This window comes from Mustela nivalis (assembly GCF_964662115.1).
Source record: "Mustela nivalis genome assembly, chromosome: 12".
Lineage (NCBI taxonomy): Eukaryota > Metazoa > Chordata > Mammalia > Carnivora > Mustelidae > Mustela > Mustela nivalis.
Genome location: NC_139031.1, coordinates 92,026,094 through 92,042,106, shown reverse-complemented (window position 1 = coordinate 92,042,106; position 16,013 = coordinate 92,026,094). Strand labels below are relative to the sequence as shown.

General features: G+C 49.3%; 1 protein-coding gene across 18 annotated transcripts in view; it reads left to right on the top strand.

Moving 5' to 3' along the window:
• Positions 1-15,635, top strand: part of PKD1L1 (polycystin 1 like 1, transient receptor potential channel interacting) — a 104,370-nt gene extending 88,735 nt beyond the window's left edge. For 8 of the 18 annotated variants that reach the window (XM_082692724.1, XM_082692729.1, XM_082692732.1 and 5 more), the window contains 2 exons: positions 558-728; positions 4,973-5,192. In XM_082692724.1, coding sequence (XP_082548850.1) covers positions 558-728; positions 4,973-5,132 — 331 coding nt within the window. In that variant the 3' untranslated portion in view covers positions 5,133-5,192. Of the gene's footprint in view, positions 1-557; positions 729-1,052; positions 1,127-1,159; positions 1,407-4,972; positions 5,193-6,282; positions 6,369-9,978; positions 10,065-11,054; positions 11,165-14,574 lie in introns of those variants that run through there. The other 10 variants (XR_014301080.1, XR_014301081.1, XM_082692720.1 and 7 more) reach the window with 8 other exon arrangements.
• The last annotated feature ends 378 nt before the right edge of the window (positions 15,636-16,013 follow it).

Sequence of the window (16,013 nt, the reverse complement as noted above, 5' to 3'; positions counted from 1 at the left end):
TCTCCGCAAACACGGGGACGTAAGTAGAGCATTTGGGCCTGGTCCCCTGACATGACGATAAGCAAAGCAGGTATTTGCACACTGAATGCCTCACCAGCCTTTGTGACTGGCACTGTGGCGTCCTGCACTACAGTCCCAAAACCAGTCGTGAGTGATGGCGATCTTGGGCTTTGCAGAGGGCTTCACTCTTTGTCATGTGCCTTTATATCCATGCTCATGCATATGACCCGGGGCATCGGGGATGCATGTGCACACATGTCCATGACCAGGGTGTCGGGGACACATGTGCACACTTGTCTGTGACCGGGGTGTCGAGGACGCGAGTGCACAGGTGTCCCTGACCCAGCACATCTGGGACATGTGTGTACACGTGTCCATGACCTGGGGGGGTCAGGGGACTGAGATCAAGAACTCAGGCCCAGCGCCAGGTCTGTGGCTCCAGGGAGCGCCCTTAAAAAGCACAACACCATTTAAAGTCGGAACCATGAAATGCTTCAAAAAATGAGGGGAAAATCGTTTCTTGAGGGCATTCACTAATCTGATTTCCTTTGCTCCAGAATCACTACCTGGATGAGGTCTCTGATCTTCTGGACGAGCTCCTGTGGAAGATTCACGGTTTGTCCGACAGGCCCCAGCGTCCTCTTCTGTGGCGGCGGTCCGGGGATAGAGGAGGGGCCGGGCCAGGAGGCCATCCCTTGGGTGGTGTCTCTGCCTAATGAGCCACTGGGGTAAGCAAATGAGAAATTATTTTTATCGCTCTTCTTTAGAGCAGAAATGTTTTTTACGTTGTAAGGGAGGCCTGACCTGGGGGCTGTTGTAGATCATGAGGTCCCTTTGCATAGGGTGGGTGGCTGGTGGGAAGGGCGCTCTGCTCAGAGAGGAAAGACTGACTGCTTCCTCTGGGCCAGTGTCACCTGTGACCGCCAGCTTGCGGGGGCGACCGGCTGGCTCTCTGCCCCCTCCCTCTGATTATAGCTGGGAGCGACAAAGGTAGGGAGAACCAGAAATGGGAATTCCATCCTCCCAAACACCAGGAAATATCTGTGATCCAGGACGGGACCAAGAATCCCCCAAATGTTACCCGCCGCAGAGAAAATTAAGCCAAAGGGGGAGAGGACTCTGCCCCTTCCCAGAACACAGAGTTCTCCCTTCTCAACAGCACACATGGCGGGGGCTAGCAAAGGCCCCTGGTGTGGAAGAAAAGATAATACAACAGCACAGAGCTAAAGGAACCCCCGGAACACGAGTGTTGGGGACACGGGGCTGCGGGAAAGCCATTTGTTGCAGAAGCTGTTGAAGTGGAACCAGCAGAGGGGCTGTTGGTGGCCCAGAGGCCTGGAGCCAGGAGAGGCACGTGCTGCGGGCGGGACACAGTGAACAGACACGTGAGTGTCGGGCTCCCATGTGACATGTGATCTCAGGGGACATGTAAATCATGATGGGATGATGCGACCTGCGACCCAAGAAAGTCGTCGGTGAAGATGACTGGAAGGGGACACCTGAGTGGCTCCGATGGTGAAGCGTCTCTCTTTGGCTCAGGTCTTGATCTCCAGGTCTCGGGAGATGGGGTCTGATGTCGGGCTCCCAGCTCAGTGGCGAGTCTGCTTCTCCCTCTGCCCCTCCCCCTGCTTGGGCTCTCTCTCCCCATCTCTGTCTCTGTATCTCTCTCAAATGAATAAATAAAATCTTTAAAAAAAAAAAAAAAAGATGACTGGAAGGGATGGAGACGGAGACCAGCCCTGCAGAGCATTGCCACACGCAGGTGAGACCGCAGGCGAGCTGCTCTCCGCACGCAAGACTAAACGCACGGGAAAGAGCGTGGAGCCGAGAAGGCAGCTCTGATCACTGGCATAAAACACAAAGGAGAACGGATAGAGTCAAGGGAAGAAAAGGACCAGATGACAAAAACATAAGCTGAGCAAAAGAAAAAGGTAACAGATTCACAGAAAAGAGAGTGAAGGACACGGCTGGCAAGTTTGAGAGCATTCTGCAAAATGAGATTAAAAATAAGCAATTAAAATTGATTTTAGGGAAAATCATACACACAGAAGTCAGACAGAGAAGAACATGTGTAAGACGAAGAAAGGACATGAGTCACCTCCCAGCGTCCTCCTCCACCCCCCAGAGAAGAAAGTCGGAACACACAAAAAAATATTTAAAGATATAATTTAGGGGCACCCGGGTGGCTCGGTCGGTAAGCGTCTGCCTTCGGCTCAGGTCCTGATCTGCGAGTCCCTGGACCGAGTCGTACGAGGGGCTCCCTGCTCAGCGGGGGGCCTGCTTCTCGCTCTGATCCTCCCCTCTCTCCTCCTTTCTCTCTCTCTCTCTCTCTCAAATAATAAATAAAATCTTATTAAAAATGTCATCTTGCTGGGGCACCTGGGTGGCTCAGTCGATTGAACATCAGACCCTCTACGTCAGCTCAGGTCATGATTTCAGGGTCGTGAGGTTGTGCCCCACATCGTGCTTCTTGCTGAGTGTGGACTCTGCTTGGGATTCTCTCTCTCTCTCTCTGCTCCTCCTCCCCTGGTCATGCTCTCTCCTTCTGTCTCTAAAAAAACAAAACAAACAACAACAATGGCAAACAGAATCCAGCATCAGATTAAAAGAATAATATGCCGTGATCATCTTTGAGTTTTAAACCAAAGACATGTTTTAATATCAGGAAACCGACTGGTGAACCACCTCCCCAAGAGATGGCAGAGACTCTCATTTGATTTTCCGTGACTGCATTTGATAAAATTTGACATCCATTTCTAATTTTTTTTAAAGATTTTATTTATTTATTTGACAGACAGAAATCACAAGTAGGCAGAGAGGCAGGCAGAGAGAGAGAAGCAGGCTCCCCACTGAGCAGAGAGCCTGATGTGGGGCTCAATCCCAGGACCCTGGGATCATGACCTGAGCCGAAGGCAGAGGCTTAACCCACTGAGCCACGCAGGTGCCCCCCATTTCTAATTTTTAAAACACACTCTTCATTGATATAATTCAAAAATCAGACCGTATGTCAAGTCAGTGCTACGTGTCAGTGGTGCCATGGCCAAGAGCTTTCCACGGAGTCAAGGACGAGGGGAGACGGTCGGTTCAGAAGTCCGACGGGAGCACTTTGTCGGGGTTTACTGGTCTCGTTCCCGGAAGCGCTGCCCGTGCTTGCATAACTAACAGCACACAGCCTCACTCACAGCGGAGTCGCTGGGGTTTGCCGGGATCCGAGCGCACAGCGCAGCCTACGATGGGCCCTGGGATGCACCCCAGCCTGTGCCGTTCAGACCAGTCCTGAGGCTTGAGGACAACTGCACTCCATACCCACAGGGGTGCGGGGGTGCCCATGGATCTCAGTTCCTGCCCCGGGACCTACTGGCCCCTCACAGGAGGGGACTGGGAATGTGCCCGGCCTTGGAGCAGACCCGGCAGCCCCTCTTCTGTATGTCGTGATCCAAGCAAACAACCCGCTTGAATTTCCTAACTTCAGGGCAGCTATTTTTCCATCTCAGCCATTAATAATTAAGATTGTATCTGCGTGCACTGGGAGGGTGGGATGCCCGGAGCTATGCAAGCTGCCTGCTCTGCACACGGCCCTTTGTCTTTTCCAAGTGACTCAGCGCAGAGCCAGGGGCCGCCCGCCTCCGCTCTGGTCCTGGCCCGCTGGGCAGCCGCAGGTGCCTCGGCCCGCTCTCGGCTCGTCCGCGTCCATCCACCGGGGCAGAGCTGCACCAGAGGCCTTCGCCCCGAGTCCGGCCTGATGCCGAGACCCGCCACTCTGCGGGAGTGACCAGGCCACTGAAACTCGGTCACTGCTTCGAGAGACAAGAGTGGTTTTTCCTGCCGATTTGCCACGCGATTCACTTTAATGGGTAGAGCTGAGACAGGCAGGAGCCCTCTGACCGTGGGTTATGTCGGCTGAGCAGCTTGGTCCTTCTCTACAAGGAGGTGCCGTTCCTTCACACCCACTGGCTGGGGGAAGCTGGGCGATTGGCACAGCCGTGGAGGAGCCCAGGCTCACTTTGCACCTCTGTGGACGTGGGTGTGGGGGGGGGGCTGCTGCCCCTCCACCATGGCCTCTGCCTTCAGAGAGGTCCGCATGTGCTCCCCGTGAGCCAGGGACCGTTGGGACCCAGGGGGCCATCAGACTGTGGATTTTCGTCCCACTGCTTCCCTTAACTTTGCCAGTTTGTGGGCGACTTTAAAAGATGTTTGGAAGACTTGACTTTCCTTAACGTGCACAGCATACGAAGGTCACAGGAACCTGTCCAGGAAATTTGCTGAGCTTTCCCCTGATATCCAGGACTTTCCAGGACTTTTTGTGGTCCTTAATCGAGTTCCACAAACCCAGCTTTCTGGACTCATGAACACATGAAACCGGAATCCTTGAGAAGAAAACAGGTTATAAAGGGTTTAAGGAATTACCTTCTCGGCTTATGCACACAGAAGTAAGGGCACCCCAGAGAGGCAGGCAGGACGTGCTTGAGTAGCCACTGAGCGGTGGCCCCGGGGCAGTGACTAGGGTCCTGACCCTCAGTGTCCGCCCCGTGAAGCAGGTTCTCCCAGCGCCAGGCTTCCTACGTCATCGTTCAACCTGGGTTCGTGTTCACTCACCAAGTACGGCGGCGGCACAGTTCCAGCAGCTGGGAGCAAGGGCCTGGTGATGTCTGTGTCCCCCGAGAAGGCACAGTATTCCTGGAACTTGGAAAATACGAGTCTTCGAATTGGGGACAAAGTTCTGAGCGACTCCAGTGCCCACTTGGATCGGCAGCAGGACGTGCCTCTTCATGAGAGGCTGCAAGTGGCCATTCACGGTGCAGACCCTGGGGTACAGTAAGGTCTCGGGGTATGCAGCTGGCTCAGTGATGGCCCGTGATGGATTCCCTGCTCAGCGGGAAGTCTGCTTCTCTATCTGCCTCTACCCTTCCTCCTTCTTGTGCTCTCGCTCTCTCTCCAATAAAATCTTTAATAAGTAAATATTCTCCTTTAGGATTTTGATGGAGAACATAGGCATTAACCTCTTTGACATCGACCACAACAACTTCTTTCAAGACACGTCTCCAAAGGCAAAGGAAACAAAAGTAAAAATGAACTTGACTTCATCAAGATCAAAAGCTTCTGCACAGCAAAGGAAACAGTCAACAAAATAGAGAGGCAACCCACGGGATGCAAGAAGACATTCTCAAATGACAGGACAGACAAAAGGCTGATATCCAGGATCTATAAAGAACTCCTCAAACTCAACATTCAAAAAACAGATAATCACATCAAAAAATGGACAGAAGATGTGAGCATCTCCAAAGAAGATATACAAATGGCTAATAGTCACATGAAAAAAATGTTCATCATCACTAGCCATCAGGGAGATTCAAATCAAAGCCACATTGAGATACCACCTTACACCAGTTAAGATGGCCAGAATTAATAAGACAGTAAACAACAAGTGTTGGAGGGGATGTGGAGAAAGGGGAACCCTCTTACACTGTTGGTGGGAATGCAAGTTCGTGCAGCCACTTTGGAAACCAGTGTGGAGATTCCTCAAGAAATTAAAAATAGAGCTTCCCTATGACCCTGCAATTGCACTACTGGGTGCGGAAAGATAAAAGGGGCAGAATGTTAATATATGATTCCAAGGAGAGGTATAGGAGCACACAACTGAACTATTCTTGCAACTTTTCTTGTAGGTTTGAGAAGATTCCAAACAAAAAGCTTTACCCCAAAGATTCAGATGTAGTGAAAAGAAGGGCCATCTGTACCCCAATGTTCATAGCAGCAATGGCCACAGTCACCAAACTGTAGAAAGAGCCAAGATGCCCTTCAACGGACGGATGGATAAGGAAGATGTGGTCCATATATACAATGGGATATTATGCCTCCATCAGAAAGCATGAATACCCAACTTTTGTATCAACATGGACAGGACTGGAAGAGATTATGCTAAGTGAGATAAGTCAAGCAGAGAGAGTCAATTATATGGTTTCACTTACTTGTGGAGCATAAGGAATAACACGGAGGACACTGGGAGATGGAGAGGAGAAGTGAGTGGAGGGAAATTGGAGGGGGAGACAAACCATGAGAGACTGTGGACTCTGAGAAACAAACTGAGGGTTTTAGAGGGGTAGGGGTGAGTGGTTCAGTGAGCCTGGTGGTAGGTTTTAAGGAGGGCACAGATTGCATGGAGCACTGGGTATTACACACTAACAATGAACCATGGAACACGACACCAAAAACTAGTGATATACTGTACGGTGACTAACATAATAAAAAAATAATAAACAAACAAACAATGAGGTTTCCTAGGAAAAATGCGCTCCCCTGAAACTCCCAAGATTCACTGGCTACGTGAACAGAAGATTCGTCCTGGATGTGACTGAGCTGACTCAGCATCCCCGCGGGTCTGTGTACCCCTCTTCTCTCAGGGCTTTCTATAGAGTCCAGTGCTCAGTAAATATATAGTAATCGGCGATTGGTCAGAAGAAGCTACTAGAGTATGTATATGGGTAGAAAGCGGAAAGATAAATGGGGAAGAATGTTAATATGTGATTCCAAGGAGAGGTATAGGAGCACACAACTGAACTATTCTTGCAACTTTTCTTGTACGTTTGAGAAGATTCCAAACAAAAAGCTTCTGAGATGCCTGGCTAGCTCAGTCAGTGGACAGTGTGGCTCCCAATCTCAGGACTGTGGGTTCGAGTCCAATGCTGGCCCTAGAGATGGCTTTAAGAAAAAAAGAAGAAGGAGGAGGAGGAGGAGGAGAAGGAAAAAAGGAAAAGTCTCTGTTGAGTCATTCCACGGCAAGAACACAACATGCCAGAGCCACAGCTGTGGGTGTGATTAGCTCTGATGCTTTTTGTCGTTTTCTAAATTTTCTGCATGCCTAAGTACATCTGGGAATTTTTCCCTTCCGTGGACCTCACAGGAAAAGCTAGTTGAATTTAGGAGCACTATTCAGATATGACTTACAAATGTGTAATATATCAGAAGTGCAAAGAACCAGACAGAAATGGTCCAGCAGACAGTCCTCAGAGATAAATTTCCTCTGCTTTCGGGATTCTACGTACGTCTGCCCGTGATAACTTCATGAGATGGAGCGCTGTTGTCAGAGCCAGATCATTCCTTCCTGAAAGACCCGCTCCAGCAAAGCTGGGATACTACTGTTAATGCCTTTTTCAGTTTGATGTGTGCTGAGGTAGCACTTGAGACAGGATGGATAGAAACCAGGATGTCTGTGTGACCATGGAAACATAATTTATTTGCTTGAACCAAGTTATCTTGTAGCAGGAGCCAAGAAAGCTGGATTCCTGAAGACGAAATGGTGCTATAGGCTGGCTTCCTTTCGCAGAAGTTTCTGTTCTAGCTGAGAGTCTCTCAAACTACAGTTATGTCCCCAAATAACAAGCAAAATACTGCATTTGTTTCCCGGGGCGGCTGCAATGAGGCCCCGGAAACACGAATGTGTCCTGTCAGGGTGCAGGAGTGCCAGGATCCCAGATGAGGTGCCAACGAGCTCCACACTCTCTGAAGCCATGGGGGGGGGGTCGGCATCAGGCATCCCCCTCTCCCCGCCCAGCTCCTCCCCTAGGGGACCCCCCAGGTCCTGTTTTCCTGGAATGTTCCCGTGTGCATGTCTATGTGTTTTATAAGGATGTGGTCACCTGGGGTCAGGGTCCCCCATGGGACCTCATCTTGATGTGATCATCTACAGAATGAGGTCACGTCCGCAGGCACTGGGGCGGCCCCTCAATGTCTTTGGGTGGGGGACTGATCACAAATACCTTTGAGCAACTGTCGCTATTTGAAGACAAAGGCTCTGTCATTTCAATTAATTTCAACATTTTGAGGAATCTCATTCCACTGAGGTGATAAAGGTAAAACAAAAATTTCACAAACTTTCTATTTTTTACTCCGCATAGATCCCCCTGTGGGGAGGCTTTCCTAGGACTGATGTTTGCGTGTTGGGCCATCTTGATTATCATAAAAGCTATGGAAGGAATGAATCATCTGAGTTCTTGGACCCTGAAAAAGATCAAGGGATAACCAAAAAATGAATTCTTTTTGCCACTTGACATGGCAGTTTAAACCAGGAGCACGATGGGGCACCTGGGGGGCTCAGTCGGTTGAGCATCTGACTCTTAAGTTCAACTCAAGTCATGATCTCAGAGTCATGAGATTGAGCCCTGTATCAGGCTCCGTGCTCAACAGGGAGTCTGCTTCTTTCTACGTCTCCCCCTGCCTGCCACTGCCCCAGCACTGTCTCTCAAATAAATAAGTAAATCTTAAAAAAACACAGGTGCACAACTGAGCCTCCCCCTGAAACCATGGGTATCTGTGTACCACACCTTTAGCAAAGGATAACCCCGTTCCCCGGCGGCTTCGAAGGAAGTGTCTAGCCCTGGTAGATTCTAACCCAGTGGTTCAGAGGGGGCACCTGGCACTTGGGGATGGGTTCATAACATCGAGGTGTGAGGCATATAATTTGCAGTGGGACCAAGGGGAGAGGAAGAGCAGAAGCCAGAGCTTCCCCGCCGGACCCCACTCCCCTTTTCTGGCATCCCCAAGTCTTTCATCTTTGAAGAGGAAGGGTCCTAATTATAGCAGCCACCCTGGGCATGTCAGACCCAAGAATTTCCCCACTCACTGCCCCAGGGTGACAATGTATGGGACTAGACCTGCAGAATTAGAGTGCTTGAGGAAGGGAGCCATGGAAGTCTCTGGAACTGGGGACCCCTATTCCAGGCCTGGCCACCTTCTCTCCAATGTCTCGCACTGCCGTGGATTGTCTGGAACTGGCTGAAGAGCATGAAAATACTAGCCTTTGGTCTTAGAAAGGTAGAGCCCTTAGGAAGACTCTGTGCAGTGAGCAGAGCTCAGCTGTTTCCCAGAGACACGTGCTGACCAAGGGCACCTTCATAACTTAACTGCATCTCGTTTCCATCATCTTCCTGGCCCTGTTGTCAGGCAAGGAGCTAGGAACCTGGATCATCAAATTTCAGGAATGTGAGCTGACCTTTCAATGGCCTTAGCATGCCCAGTGCCCTCCAGATGATGAGCAGGTTTGTTCCCAAAGCTGTGGGTGGCGACGTTTATAATCCTCAGAGATGGCTGATTTCTTGGAAGCTGAGTCAGAGGAGAGGGGTGACTATGCCAACTCAGGAGAGTGAGGTGGGGCAGAGCGTCAGAAACAGAGGTCATGGGGACAGAGCAGAGAACCTAGAAATAGAGCCACACAAACATGCCTGACCAGTTTTTGACAAAAGGGCAGAACAATTCAGGGGAGGAAGACCAGCCTTTTCAACAATGGTGCTGGCATGACTGGACAGCTAGGAGCAAGAAAAAAGAAAACTGTGCCCCAACCTGCTCCTCACACCCTAGACAAAAAATTAACTCAAACCAGATCAGGGACTCCAGTGAAAAATGTAGAACCACAACATTTTTGAATAAAGAAGAACTAAAGAAGTAAATCATCACAATCCATAAGATCAAAATTTAAAAAGCTTTGATCTGTGAACCACCCTGGGAAAAGGGTAATCAGGCAACTAGAAACTGCAAACCACATTTCCGAGAAAGGACTAGTATCTAGAATATATAAAGAACTCCCAGAACTCAGCATTAAGTTACACATAATCTAGATAGAAAACAGACTGAAACACCAATGGACATTTCACCAAAGAGAATGTCCAGAAACTCACGAGAAGACATGAGCCTCAGCAGCCGCCAGGGAGACAGAGAGTGAGACCAGAGAGCATCACCTCTGCACCCATGACAATGGCTCAAGTTAAACTAGTGACACTAAACGGGGTGTGCGTGCAGAGACCAGCTTTCTCCTCCATCGCTGGTGGGGATGTAGAGTGGTACAGCCCCTCTGCAAAATAGGCAATTTCTCATAAAATGAAACACGAAAGCTTGGGATCCGGGAATGGTACCAAAAATTATACATTTATCCCAGAGAAATGGAGACTGGTGTTCACACGAAAACTTGTGCATGCACTTTCCTAGCTTCCTTGTAACACCCCTAAGCGGAGAAACCTCCCTGATACATGTCCCTGACGAACAGCTGAACCATAGGACCTTTGCCCGTGGAGCCCCACACAGCACAGAAGCAGCACAGGGTGTCCTTGAGTGCAGCAACGAGGGTGAGTCTCCAGGGAATCATGCTGACCTCAAGAGCCAAGCTTGGGTTCCATAGTCTATGGGCTTGTTTATATAACTTGCTTGAAGTTAGCAACATTATAGAGTTGGGAGAGCAGACTCTGGAGCAGGAGGGAGAGACGTGCAGCTAGAATAAGGCAGCAGGAGGGCCCCTGGGGGTGGAATGTTCTGTATCTTCACCATATTGGAGGTCACCTCCCAAGCTGAAACTGTTCTGTGGTTGCACAAGACGTTACTATGAGGGAACCCAGGTAAAGTGTTCATGGGATCACTTTACAAGCTTTTACAAGTTTGGGGTTTATCCTTTCCCTCCATTATCTTACCAGGGTGAAAGTTCCAGAGCATGGAGACATTTGCCATCCTCCAGGAGGTGATTGTCCCAAGTGCTCTGATTTCTGCCTAATGAGGTCCAGCCCTGTTTTGGGCCCCACAACCATCTGTTTCCACTTCCTGTTGTACCAAGACTCAGATGGGGGAGATCCTGTGCCACGGTGGGTCCTAGAGAGGCCCTCTTGGAAGCTCAAAAACTCGGGATTATTTGTGATCAGAGCAATGTTTGTGTCAGTAACCAGATATCTGCAGAGGGAACGGGATCAGGAAGTGTGGGTGGAAGAAAGATCAGGGCATTGGCCAAGCCTGAGAGATAGAGAAACTCTGCCTACAGCGGGAACCACCCCCCTGACATAGCTCAGTGAACGGGCAGCTTGCTCCTTACCGAGCTACGCATTTCCACTACGAAAGGCTCCCCGGCATCTGAATAGCATCAGTACCCCAGAGCAAGATGGACGAAGGGAAGCAAGTCAGCCTGGGACCATGCAAGTTTGCTGTCCATGTGCACGGCTCAGTACTTGGTCTCTGCTCTCGGGCAGCCCACTTGGCAGACAGGCAGCAGGCAGGCTTACTGGCGGGACATCTGTTTGCAGGGTCTAATTTCTTCGGGATCCATGTTTGCTGCCCTCACCTAAGAAATGAGGGGAAATCCTTGGAGTGCTAGGCAGGGCCGATGCTGTACTTCCGGGGTGCTCTAGACCAGGTAAGTTAAACCATGAGAGCGTACTGTCAAAGCCCACTGAGATTCCCCAAGGGACAAACGTCCTGACTGAATTACTAACATAGCAGCTTGTCAGCTCTGCTCATGTTTAAAAAGATACAGTCACTAGTTTGTTCTATTCGGGCTAAACTCCTTCCAGATAGTCTTGCCTTGCATTCCAGGTAGGTCTGGTTCAAGAGCAGAGGTGCCTCAGAGGTCGGTAGGAGCCACCACAGCTCCCGGTGTCAGGGACGGTGGTCAGTGCGGGGAGGTCAGTGCCCATGGGCTGAGAAGTCTATCCGTGCAAGGCGCGGTGAGAGAGGAACTTGTCAGTCACTGACCTATGTACCAGGGATACAGTTGCATTTCCAGTGCCTTTGTCCCTCCTCCAGATTTAAATGCACTGGAAATTGACGTCTTAGGTCAAAGCCCTCAACACATCAAAGAACAGAAGGGGCTTTATTATTTGCAGGAGAAATACTTTTTTCATCTCACCCAACTGTAAACTATATTTTTTGATGATGCCGCCAGCCCATCTGCCATTGCCCAGCCCCCACACACGTCTGCCTTCGCCCCACGCCCGCCGTCCCCATCTGACATTTCTCTGAGTACCTTCAGTTGCCTGGTGACTCCTGGCGGTCACCAGGAGTGACCTGGCCCTGTGGGCACTTTCGTGTCTCGAGAATGATAAGCAGGAGTCCGGGAGTAGGATGGTCAGAGAAGATAAGTGCTGTGCTGCGGGGGCTCCGGGAGGCTGGTGTCCCGTCTCCTTGGCCCAGCGGGGGTCATCGGGTCACAAAGAACCAGCTTCCGTTTCATTGCCTTTCTCTGTTCAAGGTGCTGATATCTGTCCTGATCTTTAGTATTTTCTCTTTCCTGCTGACATTAGGTTGAACTGGTTCTTCTTGTCCTTCTTCAGACAGAAGCCAAGGTCACTGGTGGGAGACGTTTCTTCTTCCCTGTTAAAAGGGTTTAGTGCTGCGGTTCTCACACAGGCTGTTACAGGCCATGTTTTCGTTTTCATTGAGTTGAAAATGCTTCCTGATTTCCCTTTTGGCTCCTTGTGACCCCATGGATTATTTAGAGGCGTGTGTTTTAGTCCGCCAAAATCATGTCAAAATCAGTTACATAAGGACATCCAGAAAATCCCCCAAATTTGGGGGACATTCCTTCAAGTGTTTTCCTGACCTCAAGCACCTGTCAGGCCCCCTGACATTGTCCCACAGCTCACGGGTGTCCTTCTCTCTTTGTGTTCCATTTCCAGTATTTTAAAGAGCTATACCCTCAAGTTTGCTGATCTTTTCTTTGCTGGTGTCTAATCTTCTAAATCCCGTCAGCATATACATTTATATACGTACACACATCTTCTCTCACACTTTATAGTTTTCCTCTCTAGAAGTTTGGTTGTGTTTCCCCCCCCCCCGATTTATTTACTTATTTGAGACAGAGAGGGAGAGAGCGAGCATGGTGGGGGGGTGCAGAGGGAGAGGGAGAATCTCCAGCAGACTCTGCCCTAAGGAGGAACCCCACATGGGGCTCCATCCCGTGACCCTGAGATCATGATCTGAGCCGAAACCAAGAGCAGACCCCAACCCACTGTGCCACCTGCTCCTCATCAGTTTGTTTTTAAACATATCTCCCATGTCTCTATGTCACTTCTTGAACATCTAGAAATCTAGTTATAATAAGGCCTTCGGTTTAGACCCACTGACTCCAGCACCTGTGTCCCTCCACACCGGCTTTAACTGTTGGATTTCTCTCCTCATTCTGGGCCCATTTCTCCGCAGCTTCACGTCCCTGCTGTACCAGGCATGTGAACTTCACCTTGCTGAAGGCTGGATACTTTTTTGTCTCTGTGAAAAGTCACGAGCTTTGTTCTGGGATGCAGTTGAGTTCCTTGGAAAGACTCGGAGCCCCTTGACTCTTGCTTTGAAGACGTGTGAGGCAACCTGGTTGTTGCTGCAGAGACGAGGCCCTTCTGAGTGTCCCACATGAGGACTTGTGGATGCAACCATGAGTGTGTTGTGACTGGAGCCAGACCCACAGCTGCCAGTGGCTGGGGGCAAACGAGGGGTTGCAGAGCTACAGGCTTCCGTCTTGGTCAGTCCAACGGGCCAACTCGTAGGCCATTGTCTTAGCTCACATTTCTTTGATTGTTGGTGACGTTGAGCATGCTTTTTAATGGGTGTTGGCCACTTTTTTTTCTTTTTCTTTTTCTTTTTCTTTTCTAGTAAATTGTTCATGCACTTGACTCACTTTTTTTTTTAAGATGTTTTATGATTTCACATGAGAGCGAGAGAGAGCATGAGCACAGAGCTGGGAGGAGGAGAGGCAGAGGGAGGGAGAGAGGCAGGCTTCCCACCGAGCAGGGAACACGATGTGGGGCTTGATTCTAGAACCCCAGGATCATGACCTGAGCCTAAGGCAGAGGCTTTACCATCTGAGCCACCCAGAGGCATCTGGCCCATTTTTCAATTGGAAAAAGTATTTACTTTTGTGTCTGATTAAAGGAGGTCTTTATTTAGTAAGTGTCTTAATTTGTTAGGGCAGTCAGAGCGCCGTCACGCAGATCACATGGCCAGGATGGAAACGGATCGCCTCCCTGGGCTGGAGGCTGGAAGTCTGAGATCGGGGTGTCGGGATTGATTGTCTTGAGGCCTCTCTCCCTGGTGGGGAGACACCATCTTCTTCCTCTGTGTCCTGACCTCCTCTTATTAGGACACCAAAGATGGGGTTAGCGCCCTCCAAACAGGCTCATTTTGCCTTATTCATGTTTTTGAAGGCTCTATCTCCAAACACGGTCACGTTCTGAGGTGTGAACATGGACAGGGCTGTCAACCCCAGGGCGATGCAGATTAGCCTGTAACACTAAGAATTCTAACTATTCTACCTACTTCATTTTTTGCCTTTGAAGTTCTTGTTGATGGCAAATACAGCAGACCATCTCTATGTGTATGTACATATTTTGTTGTTGCTAGCCGCATGCCAGCCACTGCTTGAAGTTTTGTTCTGTTTTGTTTCTTTTTTCCAAACATTAACGGGCTGAGTTTTCACACAACCCAGAGAAGTACGTTTTATTAGCATTTGCCTTTGTGTCGGAGCACAGAGAGGTGAAGTAATGTGTCCCAGGTCCCAGAGTGAGAAGACGGGGACGCTAGCATGTGAACCGGGCTCCGGGGTTCTGGAACCTGCGTTCACACACCGGCCTGTACTGCCTTTTGGGGGGAGCAGAGTCCACGGAAACCTCAGCCCAGGATGGACTCAGCATCTGCCCTTGGGGTTCGCTCCACAGAACCTTCCCCATCCTGACAGTTCATAACACAGATGCATCTATCCGCCGGCCCCTTATCTCAGGTGCGTTTGGAATTTGTTTCCATGTAAGATGGTTTTCATTTTTTCTTTTTGGCCACCAGGCACAGAGGGTGGACAGCAGCCCAGTGCCCCACCAGGGTGCTCTCGAATCCCTGCCAACATCCGGGCTTTACAAGGGCAAGAGCCAAGCTTCCAGGAAGGCGCCTATGATCCCGGTTCCCACAAGTGTATGGAAAGCGAAGTCACAGTCAAGGTCTGTCTGCCGCTAGACCATCCCTCAAAACTCCCTTCCCAACAGTTCACGTCGGGATAAGTTTCCAGCTCTGCCATTTTCCAGACAGTTCCTTTCCCAGCTGCCCTGGAACTACAGGTTGCTGTATTTGTTTGCTTTTCTGTTTTACTGAATCTGTCCCGGTATCAGAAGACTCTCGTCTTATTTTGTGAAGTTTCTCTTCCTGCTGCTGAGTCTCTGTTTCTGTAAGTTAACACATAAATCTAAAATATGCAATGAATGGACCGGGATGGGAACTTCCGGGTGGCTCGGACTCTTGATTTTTGCTCAGGTCATGGTCTCAGGGTGGTGAGATCGAGCCCCCCAACCGGGCTCCCCTCTCAGGAGATTTGCTCGGAATGCTCTCTCTCCATCTCCCTCTGTCCCTCCTGCCCTGCTCCCTCTCAAAGAAAGAAAGAGAGAGAGAGATAAAAAGAGAAACAGAAAAAGAAAAAGAAGAACAATTGGATCAGGATGGGATTTTAATTTTTAAATAGGGTTTTTGAAATACAGTCCTCATGTTGTAAAGGTAGCAATTGAATCTTGCTAGATTAATGGCTATCATTTTTGTGACTTACTAATTCAATATAAAATGATAATTCAAGCAGAACCTTTGAAGTTGGCTGGGTTGCTATTTTGAACCCATTTAAAAACCTCCATGCTCTTTTTGCAGCTTCCTGGGGTACAAAAAAAAAGAAATTTGAGGTGATGACATTGTGGTGATCATTTGCGACATGTATAAATGTCAAATCATCGCACTTTACACCTGCAACTAATGTAATGTTATGTGGCAATTATGTCAATAAAAACATTACAGTGGGGCACCTGGATGGTTCAATGGGTTAAGCCTCTGCCTTCGGCTCAGGTCATGATCTCAGGGTCCTGGGATCGAGCCCCACATCGGGTTCTCTGCTCAGTGGGGAGCCTGCTTTCTCCTCTCTCTCTGCCTGCCTCTGCCTACTTGTGATCTCTCTCTCTCTGTCAAATAAATAAAAAATATTTAAAAAAAAATACAATGTGTAAGATTAAAAAAGTTTTTTAGAAGTATTTTTTATTGCAGTGAATTCTATGTATTTCTGGTTTTCTTTATTCTCTTTATGCCCATCCTCTCTCCAAAAAACGAAATGAACAGAATCTTGAGGTAGTGTACAAACAAGGATGTCAGTACTGCACAGTAGTTGATAAACCAGCTGGGGAAGAAAAGCCATGGAGAGGAAAGCAAACAGTCTGTTAAGCGTCCGACTCTTGGTTTCTGCTCAGGTCACGATC